The sequence below is a fragment of the Cydia splendana genome, chromosome Z (genome assembly GCF_910591565.1).
Source record: "Cydia splendana chromosome Z, ilCydSple1.2, whole genome shotgun sequence".
Classification (NCBI taxonomy): domain Eukaryota; kingdom Metazoa; phylum Arthropoda; class Insecta; order Lepidoptera; family Tortricidae; genus Cydia; species Cydia splendana.
The window spans coordinates 28,121,015-28,138,563 of record NC_085987.1 but is presented as its reverse complement, the minus strand read 5'-3'; the positions used below and the strand labels follow the sequence as shown (position 1 = coordinate 28,138,563).

Here is a 17,549-nt window from a genome sequence, read left to right as displayed (position 1 = left end):
AATTAAAAAAAAATAATAATTTGCTTGATAAGTAAGCAAAATACTGTTTCTTTAAGTACCTAATCTCCTCCTTTGAAAGTCGGTTAAAATGTGGCTTTTGTGACCTGGGCTACAAAGACAAATAAATTGACACCTCATTTATCAAAATCAGTTCAGTAGTTTCATGCAAACAGTACCTACACATGCACGCATAGATAGCAAATTCTGCCGTAGTCGGGCAAAAAATTAAAATTCAATAATTAGACCTTTACTATTATGGCCTGGCGTGGCTTGGCATCTAACGTTGAAACCCTCAGGCCGTATATGTTAGCAGGCCTAGCGGGCGTCGCCTCGATGAGTTAGCAAGATGCCTTATGGAGGCTTCGAATGACCAGAGGGCTGACCTGTATTTCGGAGGATCAGAGGGAAAATTCTTCTAGCCTTCTCAGCTCAGCCTTGAAACCCTTGCACCACTCAAGATTCCACTTTTCGAATTACTCGCTACGCTCGTTATTAAATTTTGCTTCTATATAAGGCTAAGCCCTCGGAATACCCAACTGGCGCGAAGTGGCGCAGAATAGGACGAGTGGCGCTCTCTTGTGTCAGAGGCCAAGATCCTCTTTGGGTCACTGAGCCAGTGATGTATGTATGTATACGGCTAATCGAGGCTTAAATATATAATTATGTATCGCATAAGTAAACTGCATAAGCCTCGATAAGGCATTTTGTATTAGGAATGTACCTACTTACTGGCATCTAACTTAATATTTCTCTAATAATATAGCGTTAGGCCATGATAATAAGTCTTTTTCATATTAATATTTACCTCGACTACGGCAGGAACTGCTATCTACGTATGTAATTACGTATTGTTTACATGAAACTACTAAACTGATTTTGATAAATGAGGTGTCAATTTATTTGTCTTTGTAGCCGAGGTCACAAAAGCCACATTTTAACCGACTTTCAGTTGAGGAGATTAGGTACTTAAAGAAACAGTATTTTGCTTACTTATCAAGCATATTTTTTTTAAATTAAGGTTTCTTTCGAAAATGTCGTTTTCATGTATTTTATGTAATGTTCATTCATTTAATACTCGATAATTAAGACTATTCTTTGCATAATATGAGCGCATTAAGGTAGAATTGTTGGCGCGCTTTAGTTTTTTTCCACAGCTTCAACAGTTTTTATCGGATATTTAAAATTTTAATTGTGATGTAAGTTGAATAACTGGTTTTTTTAAACATTATACGCAACATTTTATTGACGATTTTAGTTTAGCTATAAAATTGATATACATCTACTTTTTCCATAAAAAGTGGTATTTCTTTGTTTCTAGTTCTTAAACCATAATTTTTTTTACAAACAATGTTTAAGTGAATTATAATAAATTTAATAACCTTTCATTACATGTAACACACATGTATGTGTGACTCATAGTATAGCTATAATTTACATTTTACGAAATTCGGCAGTGATTATTTGTATGACGTCATTATTCGTCACTGGGGGACAATAGACATGGTCTCCCGGCAGTTTTAGAACCCAGGTCATATTGCTAATAACATACTAGAAGCTTACGCGGATTATCCTGAAAATGACTAATTTGGATTTTTTTTAACTTTAATGCATTTGTACTGGCAAATACCTACATTTTGATGCATAATTTCCACATATTTGGTCCAATTTTGATTTTATTGATATCAGTGTATGGCTTCAGACGTCGTCTTTAATTTTGTAGTACATTGCTTTAACGTCTGACTTTTGGTTTGGTTGTAAAACCCAAATAATCGAATATTTTTTTACATCATTTTGATTTTTTTGTAAATGGCTCTTAAACTGCTGTATGTTTTGGTACACACTGTATAAATGAAATATATCATATTTAATTGGCTTTCATTCAATACCCCACACGATTATGTGCCATGCATAGTTTGGGTACAATATGCAATATTCGCAACAAGGCGGGAGTCATTTTAATGACGTCATTTCGCTGAAGTAGATGGCCGGCGCCGCTGTCTCCCGGCAGTTTTGGAGACCCAATGCCATGCCCAACAACATACTAAAAGTTGGTTGCGGTTTCCGAATCTGAACTATATTCCCATAAGGCAGTGCACTACAAGTTATTTAAGTACATTTACAGTACATATGGTGCTACTTTACCGCCCTAGGGCGGGATTAAGGACAATACATGCCTATGTCAAACATTTAATTAAAGGGCCATATGTACTGTAAAACGTTGTACAATACACGTGCGAAAAGGTAATTCGCAACTCGTGTCGCACTTGTATTGTAATGTACTAATTTAAATTGACATATGTCATTAACTTGAGTTTACATTCGATGCTCGGATCTACTTGCTAGGGTTGAAACATGCAGATTTTTGCACTAATGTTTAACAAACTGTATCTCACAAACGGTTAGAAATGCTGACGTGCTTATCAAAGTGAAAAATAAAGTAGGTACGCAGCCTACACAATCCCCGTTTGCATAAAAGTCCCTCATTCTGTTCCACCCGATATATACTTATAAAGAGTTATAAAATACTAGTATAAGCTTTATAATATACTCTGGCAAAACAAATTTGTCAGTAGTAAAAACGCGATTTTAATTTTCTATGGGTAAACAATCCTTCTCATAGGTATACAATATTTATCAAATTTTCCGCCTTTTTGTTATTAACATACTAACAAACTAATAATGCAAGCAATATAATTTTGTAAGTAGAGTTTCAAATCGCTAAGTAAAAATAGCCTTACCGATTTGAAACTTTGCAAGTACATAGGTTGGGTACCTACTTGCAAAGTTTATATAAATACATAACTAACATAACAATTATAATGCAGACGACAATAAAATAAGCTGGACACATCGCGCTGATCTGATGACGGAGCCAGAAGATGGATAGAGGAACTCTGGTGATTTTGATTAATTCATCAGAATAACCTATGGCACATGGAACTTATTCTTCTGACGGAAATGGCTTGCCAGACTATACGATGTATACAATGTTCTGGAGTTCCTGATAACTATTGAACTACGTTTGTTTTATTGCTTTTAGTGCTCCTAAATTAAGCTCCTTTTACACTGGTTTGTAATTATGATGCGTATTCTAGTAGGTATACCTACTTATTATATAATAGGATCATTATTTTGGAAAAAAGAGCCTATTGTATAAATAGAATAGAGCCTAGAATAGTCATATAAAAAATAGTAAAAAAACGGAAGTATACAATGATCAGTTCCTAATAGGGCAGAGGTGGGCAGCGCCGAAAACATCTCGAGCATTGAGACCGAGGCCGCTGCAGTCACGGTCACGGAGTCTCCCACTTCCATTGCCATCACTCGATATTGAAAACAAATCGTTTTTATGGCGTAAAAAAACGATTTCTAGTCTATTTTGTTCATCGAGTATATTTAATCGTCTCCAATAGAGTCTGTGCGGAAAGAGAAGAGTCGTAGAATGTATTGGTCCCCATACATTTCACGACTCTTCACGTTCCGCACAGACTCTACCAACTTAGTCATCCTAATTTCTCCGAATAAGGATAACAAACAATTCGTTCAGTCATTAACAGAAATAATTCAAATGAAAATTACAATACGAGTAGGTACTGACATCTTAACAATACAATGGGTATTTCCGCGAGTCTACATGGGTACAAATGTATGAAATTTCACTTGGTGACTGTAGTTCAGTTAACACCTAGGTACCTACATAGGGGCTGTTCAAGTATTACGTAAGCACTATGGGGGGGCGGGGGGGTCTTTGTTTTGCTTATTTTGGATGACATGGGGGGTAGGGGAGTCTAGATGATGATTACGTCATCGGTAGTTATTTACTTTTTTACACGAATGGCAACCCTCATATTGTCTATGCTTGAAAACGAAACGCATTTTCGGGGATTCCCGCAAATAATGCATACGTTCAGGCACTCGCTTTAGAACCGAGTAGGAGAATTACCGCGCGCTATTCACCTGTCTACATTTCCTCTGTCAGTGTATTGTTTCGTTTGGATACTATAGCGAGTAGACGTATTGTAAGCATAGCAAAGCAGGTTAACATTTGTGTTACCGTTGATTCCATTAGCCAAAGTTTAATGTTTAAATAAGATGTCGTTTCAAATAGACAAATCCAAGTTATACTAGACAACAGGTTTCTTCCACCACCTGTAAAAGTGAAACAAACAGTTGATGACTTGGTTTTGGATGAAGGAGGGCAATTTCTTGATCTTCCAGTCAATTTAGTTTAGCTCTGCGCTTAAGTGCTTCACTCAAAGATTTCCTGCAAATGCCCTACGATTATTTTTGTCCGACGGTAAAATTGAGGCTACCAAGTCGAACATGCAAAACGTGTGGTCTTTATCATGCTTCCGTCAAGTCACTAAATCGTCACATCGAGAAGATCCATAAAAAAGTAAACACGCACACTGATAAGAAAGTTAGACCTGTAAGAGTCGCTGCTCGTCGTGCTAATGAACTGATGTGCATTATTCAAAATTTAGAGCACCATGATGTTGAATGGCTCGATGAGAACGACGTAGACATTCCAAAATCAGATGAAAGTGAGCAGACTCACAACACTGAGCAGCAATCCAAGCAATCCAATGTCATCGAAAACTTAGAATCTTGGATTCGGGTTTCCTGGACTGAAGACTGTTAATTTGAATTTAATATGTGTACTAAAAATTTAAAATAAGTTTGTTATGTTCGTAAGATTATAATATTTTTGTCCCTTACTCTATGTTGAATACTGTATCAGTAAAATCTAATCTCTATCCTAAATCTATTTTATTATTTTTAAAATTAAAATTATAACATTATAATTATAATATAAAAAAAATACATTTATAATTGAAAAACGTTTACGTAAGCATGGGGGGAGGGGGTAAGAGCTTTGCTTACTTTTGCTGACAAGGGGGCTGGGGGGTAAATAATTGTAATAAATCTGCTTACGTAATATTTGAACGGCCCCATAACGGACAGACCTACACGGAACCCTATTGAAGTGACATAATGCGTAAGCCTAAACGACCGGTCTCCGCAAACAGCACCCGTTCACGAGTATGACGCGTATCTCACCCATCGCCTCCCTCAACCTTCATTCGAGAAAGTGGCGACCCGATCAACGACGCTACCGAGCAAAGACCTTTAAAGCGAGCATGACATATTCAAGCTGCCGGGCTGTATTATATAATTCAGTGAGATACAACATTTTGTGCTTGTATGTTACATAAAAGACGACGATATATCTCCACATAAAACGACAACAATGGTACTGTTTGCAAGGTACGGAACCCTCCATTATGCTTGGCCCGACATTTTCCGAGTCTAGTTCTAAGCAAAGATTTCAGTGAAAATAAGTACCTACTTACCTACTTTTTATAATTGCACAGTGTTCTGTTCTTATTACAAATCAAATCCATAACTTGGCACCCATATAGATCTCAATTCTTTTGCTGGCTATCTGCCTCCCCTGCCCTGCCCTTGCATACTTAGAGCGATACAGAGGCAAATGTTGACTTTCGTTTTCGCGGTAGGGCCAGAGGTGGTCCCGAAGATCTAAATATGTAGAGGCAGGTACATCTCTCAAACATCTGCTATGTTCTCTATAACTGTATGTATGTAGTCTGGTTGCAACCCGTGATAAATCGCTCAACAGCCGTTTCGCAGTTTTTGACAGTGCTTAATAGCATAAATTAGCCCAAAAGTTTATTTTAGATATTTTAAGTAAGTGGTTGTATCTCGAAACATGGAAAATTGTGGACCTACGTTGAACATTTAATGAGCTTTATTATATAACCGTAAATACAATACAACCTTCATTGCTAGAACATAACTAATTTATAGTTTAACAACATTAGACAAATAATTTATACAGTACCATAATATACTTGTTTAAACATAATTGATTTTCTAACAGTCTAACTCATGTCCGTCAACATGTGTATTTAATAGGCCTGTTGCAAGTAACAAAGAATCATGGAAATAATGGTTTCAAAGAAACTTATTGGTTAATATGTTTCTAAAAAATGGCCCAATCTCAGTATAAACTGAAGGATTATTAAGATATTCAATAAAATAAAAGTGCAAAATTCTCCAATCGGCCATTATTACTGAAACGCCAATCAGAAGCGTTCCAAACAGTGACGTCATCAATCCATAACATATTTCTTAGAGCAACATAGACAACCTCATTGACCGAAATCTATACGTCCTCACCAAAGAGTTCGAAAGGTGCAAAACATATATTATTTCGCCACTAAACATTTATTACGTCCAATAAATATTATTACACGATATAAAATAAATATCTATTTGTTATTATTTAAATATAATACTAAATAATACGATATTTCAACAACAAACTTTTTTAATTATTTGGCTGAATGGAACTATCATTGCCATGTTGGCTGTCGTAACTAGAAAAACTTAAAAATTAAAAAGTAAAACCGGCGCTCGGTGATTTTCACTCAAAATTTACATGTATCTAAATAATTCATGTTAAACTGCAACCGTGTGAGAGTTTTTGTGTAAAATGAGTTATTGTGATAAATTTTTGTAATGTATTTATCATCCCTAATCGTAATATATGGTGCTAAATTAACAATATCATTCGGATTCAAGGGAAATTCGTAACTGTAAGTATGTAAACAATGTTTACCACCCTACTACCAACTAAATGGTGACGTCACAAATGGCAAGCGAGGCGTTTTCGCGCGAAGTTTAAACTAGCTATAATAAAATGCAATTATCTATGTTAAATCTTATGAGTATAGCTGAAATATTGTGTTTTTCGGAACCAATACAAGTGTACCGACAATAATAAAAGGGATTTCAAAATTTGTCATCAGGCCAGGCCTATTGTAAAGAAATTAGTAATACAATATGTTGCATGCAGCCCTAGTCGCAAATACAAATAAATAAATCAGAACTATTGATATGGTTTTTGCATTTTAGAACCATAATTATTTGGTTTAAAAAAGTTCTAAAATGCAAAACAATATCTCCAGAAACACCGTTTAATTATTTCTTAAATAATTCATAAAATTCATAAATGGCCAAGCGGACCACGGATAGGTAAGTGCTTGTGCTCTTTTTAGTTGTTATAAAATTGTAATGTTGTCCTTATGTATTATTAATATGTATGTATATGCAATCCTACGTAGAAGGTGACCCTAATTATTCGTATTTTATTGCAGCATTGTTAGGACGCAAGGCATTCAATAACGATTTTGTTCGACGCTTTTAATATGTTGCTACAGTCACCTGCAATAATATGTTACACAACGAAGGCCGCAAAAATATCTGACACGATCTTATTTTTGACAGCATATCGCACCATGCCATCTTCACAGCTTTACATCATCAAGAAATAGCCCCTAATTACATCCAACTTCTAAGCACTGTATATAAACATAGTACAGCCGCCATAAAATTACAGTCTTCTGGCCCGTCCTTCGAAGTACAAAGGGGAGTTAAACAAGGAGATCCGCTATCGCCGAAACTTTTCACCAGCACATTGGAACATGTCTTCCGGAAGCTTGCGCCGCGTTGGGGAGACAAGGGCCTGGTTGTCGGCGAAAAAAGGTTAACTAACCTTCGCTTCGCCGATGATATAGTCCTTTTTTCCTCAACGGCATCCGAGCTACATCTTATGCTAGAAGACCTTAGCAACGCAAGCCTCGAGGTCGGACTGAAGATGAATATGTCAAAGACCAAAGTCATGTCCAACAGCACAAAACGTAAGATTGAGGTAAACGGAGAACACATTGCATATGTCCATGAATACCTTTATTTGGGCCAAATAGTCTCTTTCCAGGCGCGACAAGACAAAGAGGTCAATAGACGGACCGAGAACGCCTGGAAGAGCTATTGGTCCATGAAACACCTCATGAAGGGAGACCTACCTCTGTCTCTCAAACGTAGGCTCATGGACATGTGCATACTTCCAGTCCTCACTTACGGTGCTCAGACTTGGTCTTTGACGGAAGCTCAGAAGTCCAAACTCCGGGTTTGCCAGAGAGCTATGGAGCGCAGCATATTAGGTGTGAAACTAAGGGATCGCATCCGGAACACCACGCTGCGCTCAAAAACTCAGATAATAGATGTAGCTCAAAAAGCGGCCAAGCTAAAGTGGGACTGGGCTGGTCATGTCTGCCGCATGCCGAACGACTTGTGGGCCAAGTTAACCACAGAGTGGGTGCCCCACGAGTCACACCGGGGATCCGGCAGACCTCGTCGGCGATGGCGGGATAACTTGGACTCCTTTTTGAGAGACTGGCCAGATGTAGCTCAAAACCGGGACGAGTGGAAGAAGAGGGGGGAGGCCTTTGCCCAGCACTGGGACACAACAGGCTCATAATAATAATAAGTGTTTTTATATTTTACTTTTATATTCATATTATAAAAACCCTAACTTAAGACGAAAAATAAATAAATAGAATATAATAATAATAATCTTATTTGTAGAGCCATAAGAGCGTGCCACATATTTTTGCGGCCTTCGAAGAGTAAAATATTCTTGCAGGTGACTGTACCTACTTCCATGGCGCTTTGTATTTCATGCGAGTCAGATTCATTTGGAAGTAGCTCATCAGTTTTCAAGTCATAAAGCCAAGGTCTAAAGTATTATGAGCTGATATTTTATGGAGTTTTTCTTAGAGTCTGTGTGGAAAGAGAAGAGTCGTGCAATGTATGGGGTCCAATACATTCCACGACTCTTCTCTTTTCGAACAGACTCTACTTGCACGTTTGTCAAATCTAACAAACCGTTGAATATCGTTTGTCCGTATCCGTACCGAATATGACGTTATATTCACATTCCTGTTTGTTAGAAAGAGTCAAAATGTAATAGAGGTTTGTAAGAAGTTGCTAAGATATATGAAAAAGGTTAAGATAACGTAAGGTTAATCAGATAACGTCTATTTCTTCTTATATTATACCTACCTAAGAACAGCTGTAAAAAAGTAATGAAATAAATGCATTTGTATTTAGAATAGATCATTCTCATCAAAGTCAAACGGTGGGCTGTAGGCCGTGTATGCATACACTGTATGCCTTGCATAAGGTAAAGGCGCCAATTACCGTAGTTTATTGAATTATTTGGAATTCAAGCTTCTTAACGACCGATTTTTTTTATTGCAGACTGTTTATTAAACTATCACCTTCGTAACTTTTATACCCCTTTAAGTTTATTATATAAAATAAATTAATTATTTAAACCAAAATGCGCGAGACTTCTATTCCCGTGGTAACGACAAGCTGTGATTATATTACCGCGAATTGATATTCTATTACCGCAGGTATAAAAAGCAGCCATTTCTACCATCGGTAATAGGAATCCGACTCAAGATTTGGCTTTTAATGCCGAAGGTTAAAAAATATTCTAAATAGGTCGTTGACCCTATCAGCTGATGAATTATTATAGGTCTTTCGTAATTAGGTAGGTACCCTGTATGTGTAGGTTCCAAATGTTATAAGTAAATCTGAATTTAAATAACAGATTTTGCTGTACACCTTGATAAATGCGCTGAAGACTTCCAACCGATGAGTAAGACTCGATGATGTAAAATATCTGTATTTACGGTACCTTAAATGTGATTTATACGAGTATTAAAGGAATATTAAAATATCACTCGGTAATAGATACTTGTTTAAGAACCTATCACCGACCCAAACAAATATTGAACGGGTCGATAATAGATTCCCATGCGTCCTATTACCGAGGGTTATGTGATCGATCGTACCATCGGTAATAGGCTTAACATGGAGTATTGTTTAATACACTTAACATAAATAACATTAGGTACCTACCTTAGCAAAAACATTGCAGTAATTTACTTTGTGCAATGGGCTGCAAAATTATTTGTACAAAGTAAGTTTACAGTAGACTAACTACAATTCTAAGACAGCAGTATTTTTTAGATAACTACCTACGAGTAGGTAAGTACATACATACATTTCAGTGCGTTCGTTATTGTGTGTACAATTGTACATAAAACGAACTCACTTTGAAATAATGTAAAGATCCTAACAGGCCAATTCGAATTTCGAACGTACACTGACATCAGAATGATATATGAATTATGTTATTTAGTTATCGTGCGTCTCGCCCGCGCCAATACATGTACGGACAAGTACGAGCGAAATGCACGATAAGTAGATAACTATAACATGATTCAAATATCAATCTGATGCCCAAACTAACGCGAAGTTCATGCAAAAGTCCAGTAAGGTAAACGTACTGGTGCTCGACGCGGTCCCAGTACGGTGTCATCTATTGGGCATTAGCATCTCGAGCACTAGTACGTTTACCTTACAGTATGAAAAAAAAAACAAAATATACTTTATTCATATAGGCCTAGCAACAAGCTCTTATGAATCGTAATTAATCTTAATCTAATTATCAGAGCCATTTATTGATGTTAATATTATTCCATAATAAAATTGGATTATTATACATATCAAATTTAACACTAAGAATTTTACAATCGTCAAACATTAAAAAGATTGTATAAAAAAATACTAGTCTAGAATTTCTAGAATAAAATCTAAATGTCAAAAAAAAGCATAAGTAACAAAAGAAGTAGATAGTATTACATCGGAATATCCATTTCCTCATCAATAATGAAATATACCTAATAAATAAATAATCATTTCGAATAACAATTAATCCCACGTTGTAATATCATTCATGTAGTCTTGTTTGGTATAATAAGCTTTAGAAATAAGTTTACGCTTTACATAATTCTTAAATTTATTAATAGATAATTCAGTAATATGGTTTGGAAGTTTATTATAAAATCTTACACAATTACCCATGAATGATTTTTTAATTTTATGGAGCCGAGTGAAGGGCACTGCGAGCTTATGCTAGTATTAATATTATGAATTTCACATTTTTTCCTAAAATTTACAATATTTTTATGTACATACAGAATATTCTCATAAATGTATTGACAGTGCACTGTCATTATGTCAATTTCCTTAAATTTATCTCTAAGTGAGTCTCTATGGTTCATTTTGTATATTGCTCGAATAGCCCTCTTCTGCAGAACAAAAATGGTATTTATCTCTGAAGCACCGCCCCGCAGTAAAATACCATATGCCATAATGCTATGGAAGTAACTAAAATATACTAATCGAGCTGTTTTCACATCAGTTAACTGACGGATTTTGCTCACTGCAAAAGCTGCAGAGCTCAGTCTATTCGAAAGAGTAGCAATATGGGGACCCCACTGGAGTTTAGAATCTAAAGTTATACCAAGAAAAACTGTACTATCAACTAATTCCAATTCCTCATCCTTCACAATGACACTTGTTTGCACATGCCTTACGTTACTACTAGTGACAAACTTAATACATTTAGTCTTTTTCTCATTTAACAATAAATTATTAACATTGAACCAATTTACTACTTTTGAAATGGCATTGTTTACATCATTGTAAGCTTGTTGCTGTCGTTTGACTTTGAAAATAAGTGAGGTGTCGTCTGCAAACAATACTATATCATGATGGGTCTTAACAAGGAATGGCAAGTCATTTATGTAGATAAGGAACAGGAAAGGCACCAATATTGATCCCTGTGGTACACCCATAGAGACCAATGACCCAGGTGATCGCTGTCCATTCACATCGACCCTTTGTATTGTACCATTTAAGTAGGACTTAAGTAAATTCAGTGCGGATCCTCTAACTCCGTAATAATGAAGTTTCCTGATTAATGTTTCATGGCAAACACAGTCGAAGGCCTTTGATAAATCACAGAAGACACCTAAAGCATCTCGTGATTCCTCCCAGGCATCGAAAATATGCTTAATTAGCTCAACACCTGCATCGGTTGTTGAGCGACCCCGTGTAAAACCAAACTGCTTATTATGCATCAAATTATTAACGTTAAAATGTCGTACTAATTGAGAAAGAACTAATTTTTCAAAAATCTTGCTAAATGTTGGTAGCACAGATATCGGTCTAAAGTTAGTGGGGTCAGAGCTGCTACCAGATTTAAATAAAGGAATTACTTTACTATGTTTCATTAGATCAGGAAACTCGCCGCAATCAACACTGTTGTTAAATATAACTACCAAGTCAGGCGCTACAATTCCTACTAAGGATTTGACAGCATGGACAGAGACTCCCCAGAGGTCATTAGTTTTTTTGAGATTAATTGATTTAAACGCCTTTATTACATCTGAGGTACAAACATGTTCAAAATGAAGGTCTCCACAACACTCTGGAGCGTTATGTTTTAATAATGTAACAGCAGATGAGGGTGATGAATTTAAATCCTTAGTTGTGGATACTGGTACCTCGGTGAAAAATTTTCAAATTCTGTAGCTACTTCTAAATTGGAATCTATAATTTTGTTATCAATGTTTAGTTAAAGTTCTTTAATTGGGTGTTTCGAGCGACCAGTCTCCACATTTATAACTTTCCAGGTTGCTTTAACAATGTCGGAACTACTTTTTATTTTCTGACTAAGATAATTTCGCTTAGCTATATGACAATCTACTTTAAACTTCTTCGAATACTCCTTCACATGTTCTTTAAATTCATCACTCTGATTAAACCGCCGTTCCTCATATAAGGCATACAGTTCACGTCTTCTTTGATGTAAGTCCGCAGTAGCCCACTCACTAAAAACTGATGCACCACTAACTACGACCGATTTTGAGGTGAATATCGCATTATAATGATCCATAAAAGTGTGAAAGAATGAATTATACATACTATTAGGACTCATATCGGAAGACAAAAAGGGTAGCGCCTGAACTAAACTTAGCTTCATTCTTTCCACGCGGTCCGAGGTTACTGGTACAAAAGTTATTTGTTTTCTAATGGTATTTTTCCTTAATGCCTCAAATACCATTAATTGACCTAAGTGGTCTGATTCTAAATTGCTGATAACTTTTTTAGCAATAGGAAAAATATCTGTGAAAATATTATCTATACAGGTTGCACTAGTAGCAGTCACTCTAGTGGGCTCCATAAACATGTGGTTGAGATTACAAGATTTAAAAAGATTCAATAATCTACAAGACATTGTTGAATTTTCCATAATATTTACATTAAAGTCGCCGCACATAAGCAATTTATTACTAGAAGATGATATTTTAAGTAGGGCAGATTCCATTATGTTTTCAAATAATTCAAAATTACTTAATGGCGGCCTATACACACAGACAACAATAAATTGCTCTAATTCTACTGCACTTAGTTCTATAGTCCGTTCAACAGACATGGATACAATGTCCTTACGTTCCTTAAATTTTAACTGACTATTTAATATAATTAATGACCCACCATGTATGGAACTAAGTCTGGTGAACGAACTTCCCGCCTGGTGATTATTAATTTGGGGCATTAATTCATTATTATTTAACCAATGTTCAGTAAGACATAAAATATCAATATTAAAATCATTCAAAAAAAGTTCTATCTGTAATTTTTTTCCTCTAATACATTGAATATTTTGATGCACCAGGTGGATATACTTTCCATGTTTGCAGTATTTTTCATTATATTTATTTAAAACTAAATTGCCAGAGACAGAATCTTTTGTCTTAACAGCTAGTTTAAATCTATTAAATCATTGGTTATGACTGGAACCAATTCCATGTTCATACTGGGCTGCTCAATAGGAGCAGAATTGTCTGCCAAATTCTTGGCAGAAATGTCATGTAAATATGATAGCGATAAAGCTATTTGTCTTTTGTAATAATTTGAAAGGCAACACTTGCCTTTAGTCAAAAACACCATAGGCATATGGTATTTACTAACAAAATTGTTAGTGTCAATTATGCTAAACTTACTACTATATGTACAAAGATTATATAGAGATATATTTAACTTATGTCTAGTGGTATTTTCTGCCTCTGACATTTGCTCACAATAGGGGAATGTGAAAAAAATAATTTCATGCACTGCAAGCGAGTTTAACTGTTCAAAGTATTTAATTAAATTATTTTTGTTCACATTACCCCTATTCCCCATAAGAATAAGCAGTGTTGTCTTAGAATTAATATTACTGTCATTTAAAATTTGTTTTAAGATATTTTCAAAGCTACTGTGAGGCAGACAATTGCTGATTGTACTAAGTCCCTTTAGGTAAAAGCTTAAAAATGAGCTCAAATTGCTTCCAATTTCATCAGAATACATAATAACATTAGGTTTAGGTGTTCTTGCTAATATGTTACATGAATGTAATTACAGGTGGTTTCACGGAGTGATGTCGGCAAAGGAAGCGGAGCAATTGATAATGGAAAAAGGCAAGAACGGGTCATATCTGGTGCGCGAGTCGCAGGCGCACCCCGGCGAGTTCGTGCTGTCGGTGCGCGCGCGCGGCCGCGTCTCGCACGTCATGATCCGCCGGCAGGTGAGCTTCGATCAACAATGGCTGATGTACTTACAGTATTAGGTTCAGCTCGCAGCTAAGTCAGGGTCTGTTTTCGGCGATACACTTACCTTAGTCCGTGGCGGTCACGACAAAAAAGTGTGATATACGGGAAATGATGATGATGGAATTTCCTTTTGCAGAGTTGCTCCTTTTGACTCACAGATTGATTTAGGAAGGGGAGCCAACCGGATTTATGATGCAAAATTTTGACTTCAGGAGGGGTGCCCCCCGAAATTTGTAAAAAAAAATATTTCGCTATGTGCGCAAGTTTGGTATCATTTTCGGCTATATCAAGGATGCTAAATTCATTTCTGATATTTAATTTATACGGTTTCATATAAATAAGTTAAAAAAAATGAAAAATAAATAATTTCTATTTTATTATTTTTCGAATAAATGCCAAAATTTTTCTTATTTAAATATATACAGAAAAAATAAAAATTTCATGAAAAAGCCCTACTATTCCTCGTCATAAAAAGTATACACATGGCATATTTATGTCTAAAATTATAGAGAAAAAAAAATTAAATGGGTCTACATTCGACCACCAGCTCACTGAATATATAGTATACAAAGATATGAGTTACAGCTATGAGAATTACGGCGTTTGATGATGATGAGATACCCTTTAGCATAGTGAGTCCTTAGAACCCTTAGATCATTTTAGGAACGGGAGCCACCTTGATTTTTGGTGCGGTGTGCTTGAAAGGGTGGGGATGATTTGTCCTATACAATCATAAATTTATGAAAGCATCTGTTTAGGTTTCTGCATTAAGTTTGGTGTCATTATCGAGTAAATTAAAAGAAAAAAAAAGAGAAATAGACTAATAGTTACATTATTTCGTATTTAAAAGATTTTACTGCCTAATATATTTGTAAACACTCTTTAACATTGCTTATGCTCGGTGCACAACGTAATCCGATTTAAGGGACGTAGCTATACGGAGGAAAATAACTTAAATATTAGTCAATATTTACATTATTAATTTGTATTTTGAATATTTAATTACCTAAATGATTTCTGTTTTTTGATTTACTCACCAAACTTATAGCAGAAACCGAAACAGGTGCTTGCGTAAATTTATGATTGTATGGGACAAATCACCCCACCTTTCATCTCGACTGTATCAAAAATCAAGGTGGATCTCCTTTCTAAAATAATCTAAGGGTTCAAAGGACTCACTATGTATAACAAAAAGGGATCTCATCATCATCATCAAACGCCATAAATTGCTTAGCTGTAGCTCACATCGTTGTATCTTGTTCAATGAGTAGTCGAAAGTCGGTCTACATTATTTTTTTTTTGTTCACATTAATGTAAAATAAATATGCCATATGTATACTTTTTATAACGAGAAATAGTAGGGATTCATGTAATTTTTATATTTTGTGTGCATATTAAAATAAGAAAAATATAGGCTTTTGTTCGGAAAAAAATAAAACAGATTTTTTTTATTTTTCATTATTTCCATATTATTTATATGAAACCGTATAAGTTAAATATCAGAAACGAATTTAGCATCCTTGAGTTACACGAAAATGATACCAAACTTGACCACATAGCAAAACTTTATTTTTTATAAATTTCGGGGGGCACCCCCCTTAAGTCAAAATTTTACATCTAAAAATCGATTGGCTCCCCTTCTTAAATCAATCTGTGAGTCAAAAGGAGCAACTCTGCAAAAGGAAATTCCATCATCATCATTTGCCGTATAATTAAGTGAACACCAGGGACGAAGATACAACTTACTTATATGTTTTCATCGTTGTTACAGCGATAGGTATTAGAAATAGTTACATAGTAAGTAAACGTTGAACATTAGAGTTTATATCATCGGAGGCTTTTGTAGATAGTCTTTATATGCATGTTGCAATATTTGGGTAGTATTTGTAGGAAATTTGTAAGTTAGAAGAGGGACAATTGAAACACGATATGATTGAAACAAATCTTACACTAGGGTTGAATAGCTATACTATGTACGTGTATGATGCCCCCAAACTCACGACAGGCGGTAGGTAGGCCATGTTTGAGTTCTGGGCCACCGGCGCCCGAGCCATCGAGTGACGAGAAATTATCAATGTTTTTCGTGTATAGGTAATAATACAATAATAGCTATATTATAAAATAACTATGGACGATAGACCTGCCAGGGTGCCACCACGTGCTATCTATTATTTTTGGAACTAATCAATCAACCTTAAAATAATATGCTTGTTATTTAAGGCGCTCTTATACTCGAGTTTTACGTTTTCAAGGGGGTGAAGCAGACGCGTGGTAGAACGGGCAGGCGGGCGCCCCGCGCGGCGCACCGCACCATGCCCGCACAGCACGTCTACGTCCTTATTCTGACGACATCGGTATTCTGAATTGTCAGTTCCGGGATTTTTTCCGGCAATTAATATTGAATAAGATTTATTAGCAAATTCGAATTTTGATGAGTACTTAATGAAATTAAAAATGGTAGGTAAGACGGTGAGTGTAAATAATTATTAATTATATACAATATAAGTGTATACCGCGACAAACTGAGAATCTAATCAAATGATACCAAATTATTATGAGACAAATAGTACTTATACTAATAGACATTAAAAATGTAATAGAGCTAGACCAAGAAAAATCTGCAACGATTTTGATTGCACACGCAGTGCAAGTGTTATTTTAAACGTCAATCTTCTATAAAATTATGAATAACACTTGCACTGCCTATGCTATCAAAATCGTTGCAGACTTGGTCTAACTCTAGCAGTCAATTTCGGGCAAGTAGGTAGTGAAAATAAGGAAGAATACTAGCAAAGCTAAGATAATTTGTGGGACTATTGAGTTATGCATAGCTCCAATAAGTACATAAAATTAGCTGTCTTCACAAGAAACAATTATAACAATTTATAACTCTAACTGTAATACTTTAATATTTTTCTAATTTTGAATTGACGAGTAAAAGTCAAGCATTTAAAGATTGTAATGACAAAAAACACTTCTACTTCGACATTCGAGTTAGTTAATAGCTCAAGAAAATAAAAAAAATCTGCGGAAATAATTCGTATAATTTTGAAAATTGGCACAGTTATACCTTGTGGTGTCCAGATAACCATACTTAATGTCCTCGAGCTTAGCGAGTGTGCTGAGGGTGTAGGGGTCCCTTTTTTAGTTTTTCGTAAATAACTCGTA

General features: G+C 35.5%; 1 protein-coding gene across 2 annotated transcripts in view; it reads left to right on the top strand.

The window, feature by feature from the left end:
• LOC134804800 (tyrosine-protein phosphatase non-receptor type 11-like) overlaps positions 1-17,549 on the top strand; it is a 37,984-nt gene that overhangs the window by 2,753 nt on the left and 17,682 nt on the right. For both annotated transcript variants that reach the window (XM_063778051.1, XM_063778050.1), the window contains exon 2: positions 14,194-14,356. In XM_063778051.1, coding sequence (XP_063634121.1) covers positions 14,194-14,356 — 163 coding nt within the window. The remainder of the gene's footprint in view (positions 1-14,193; positions 14,357-17,549) is intronic.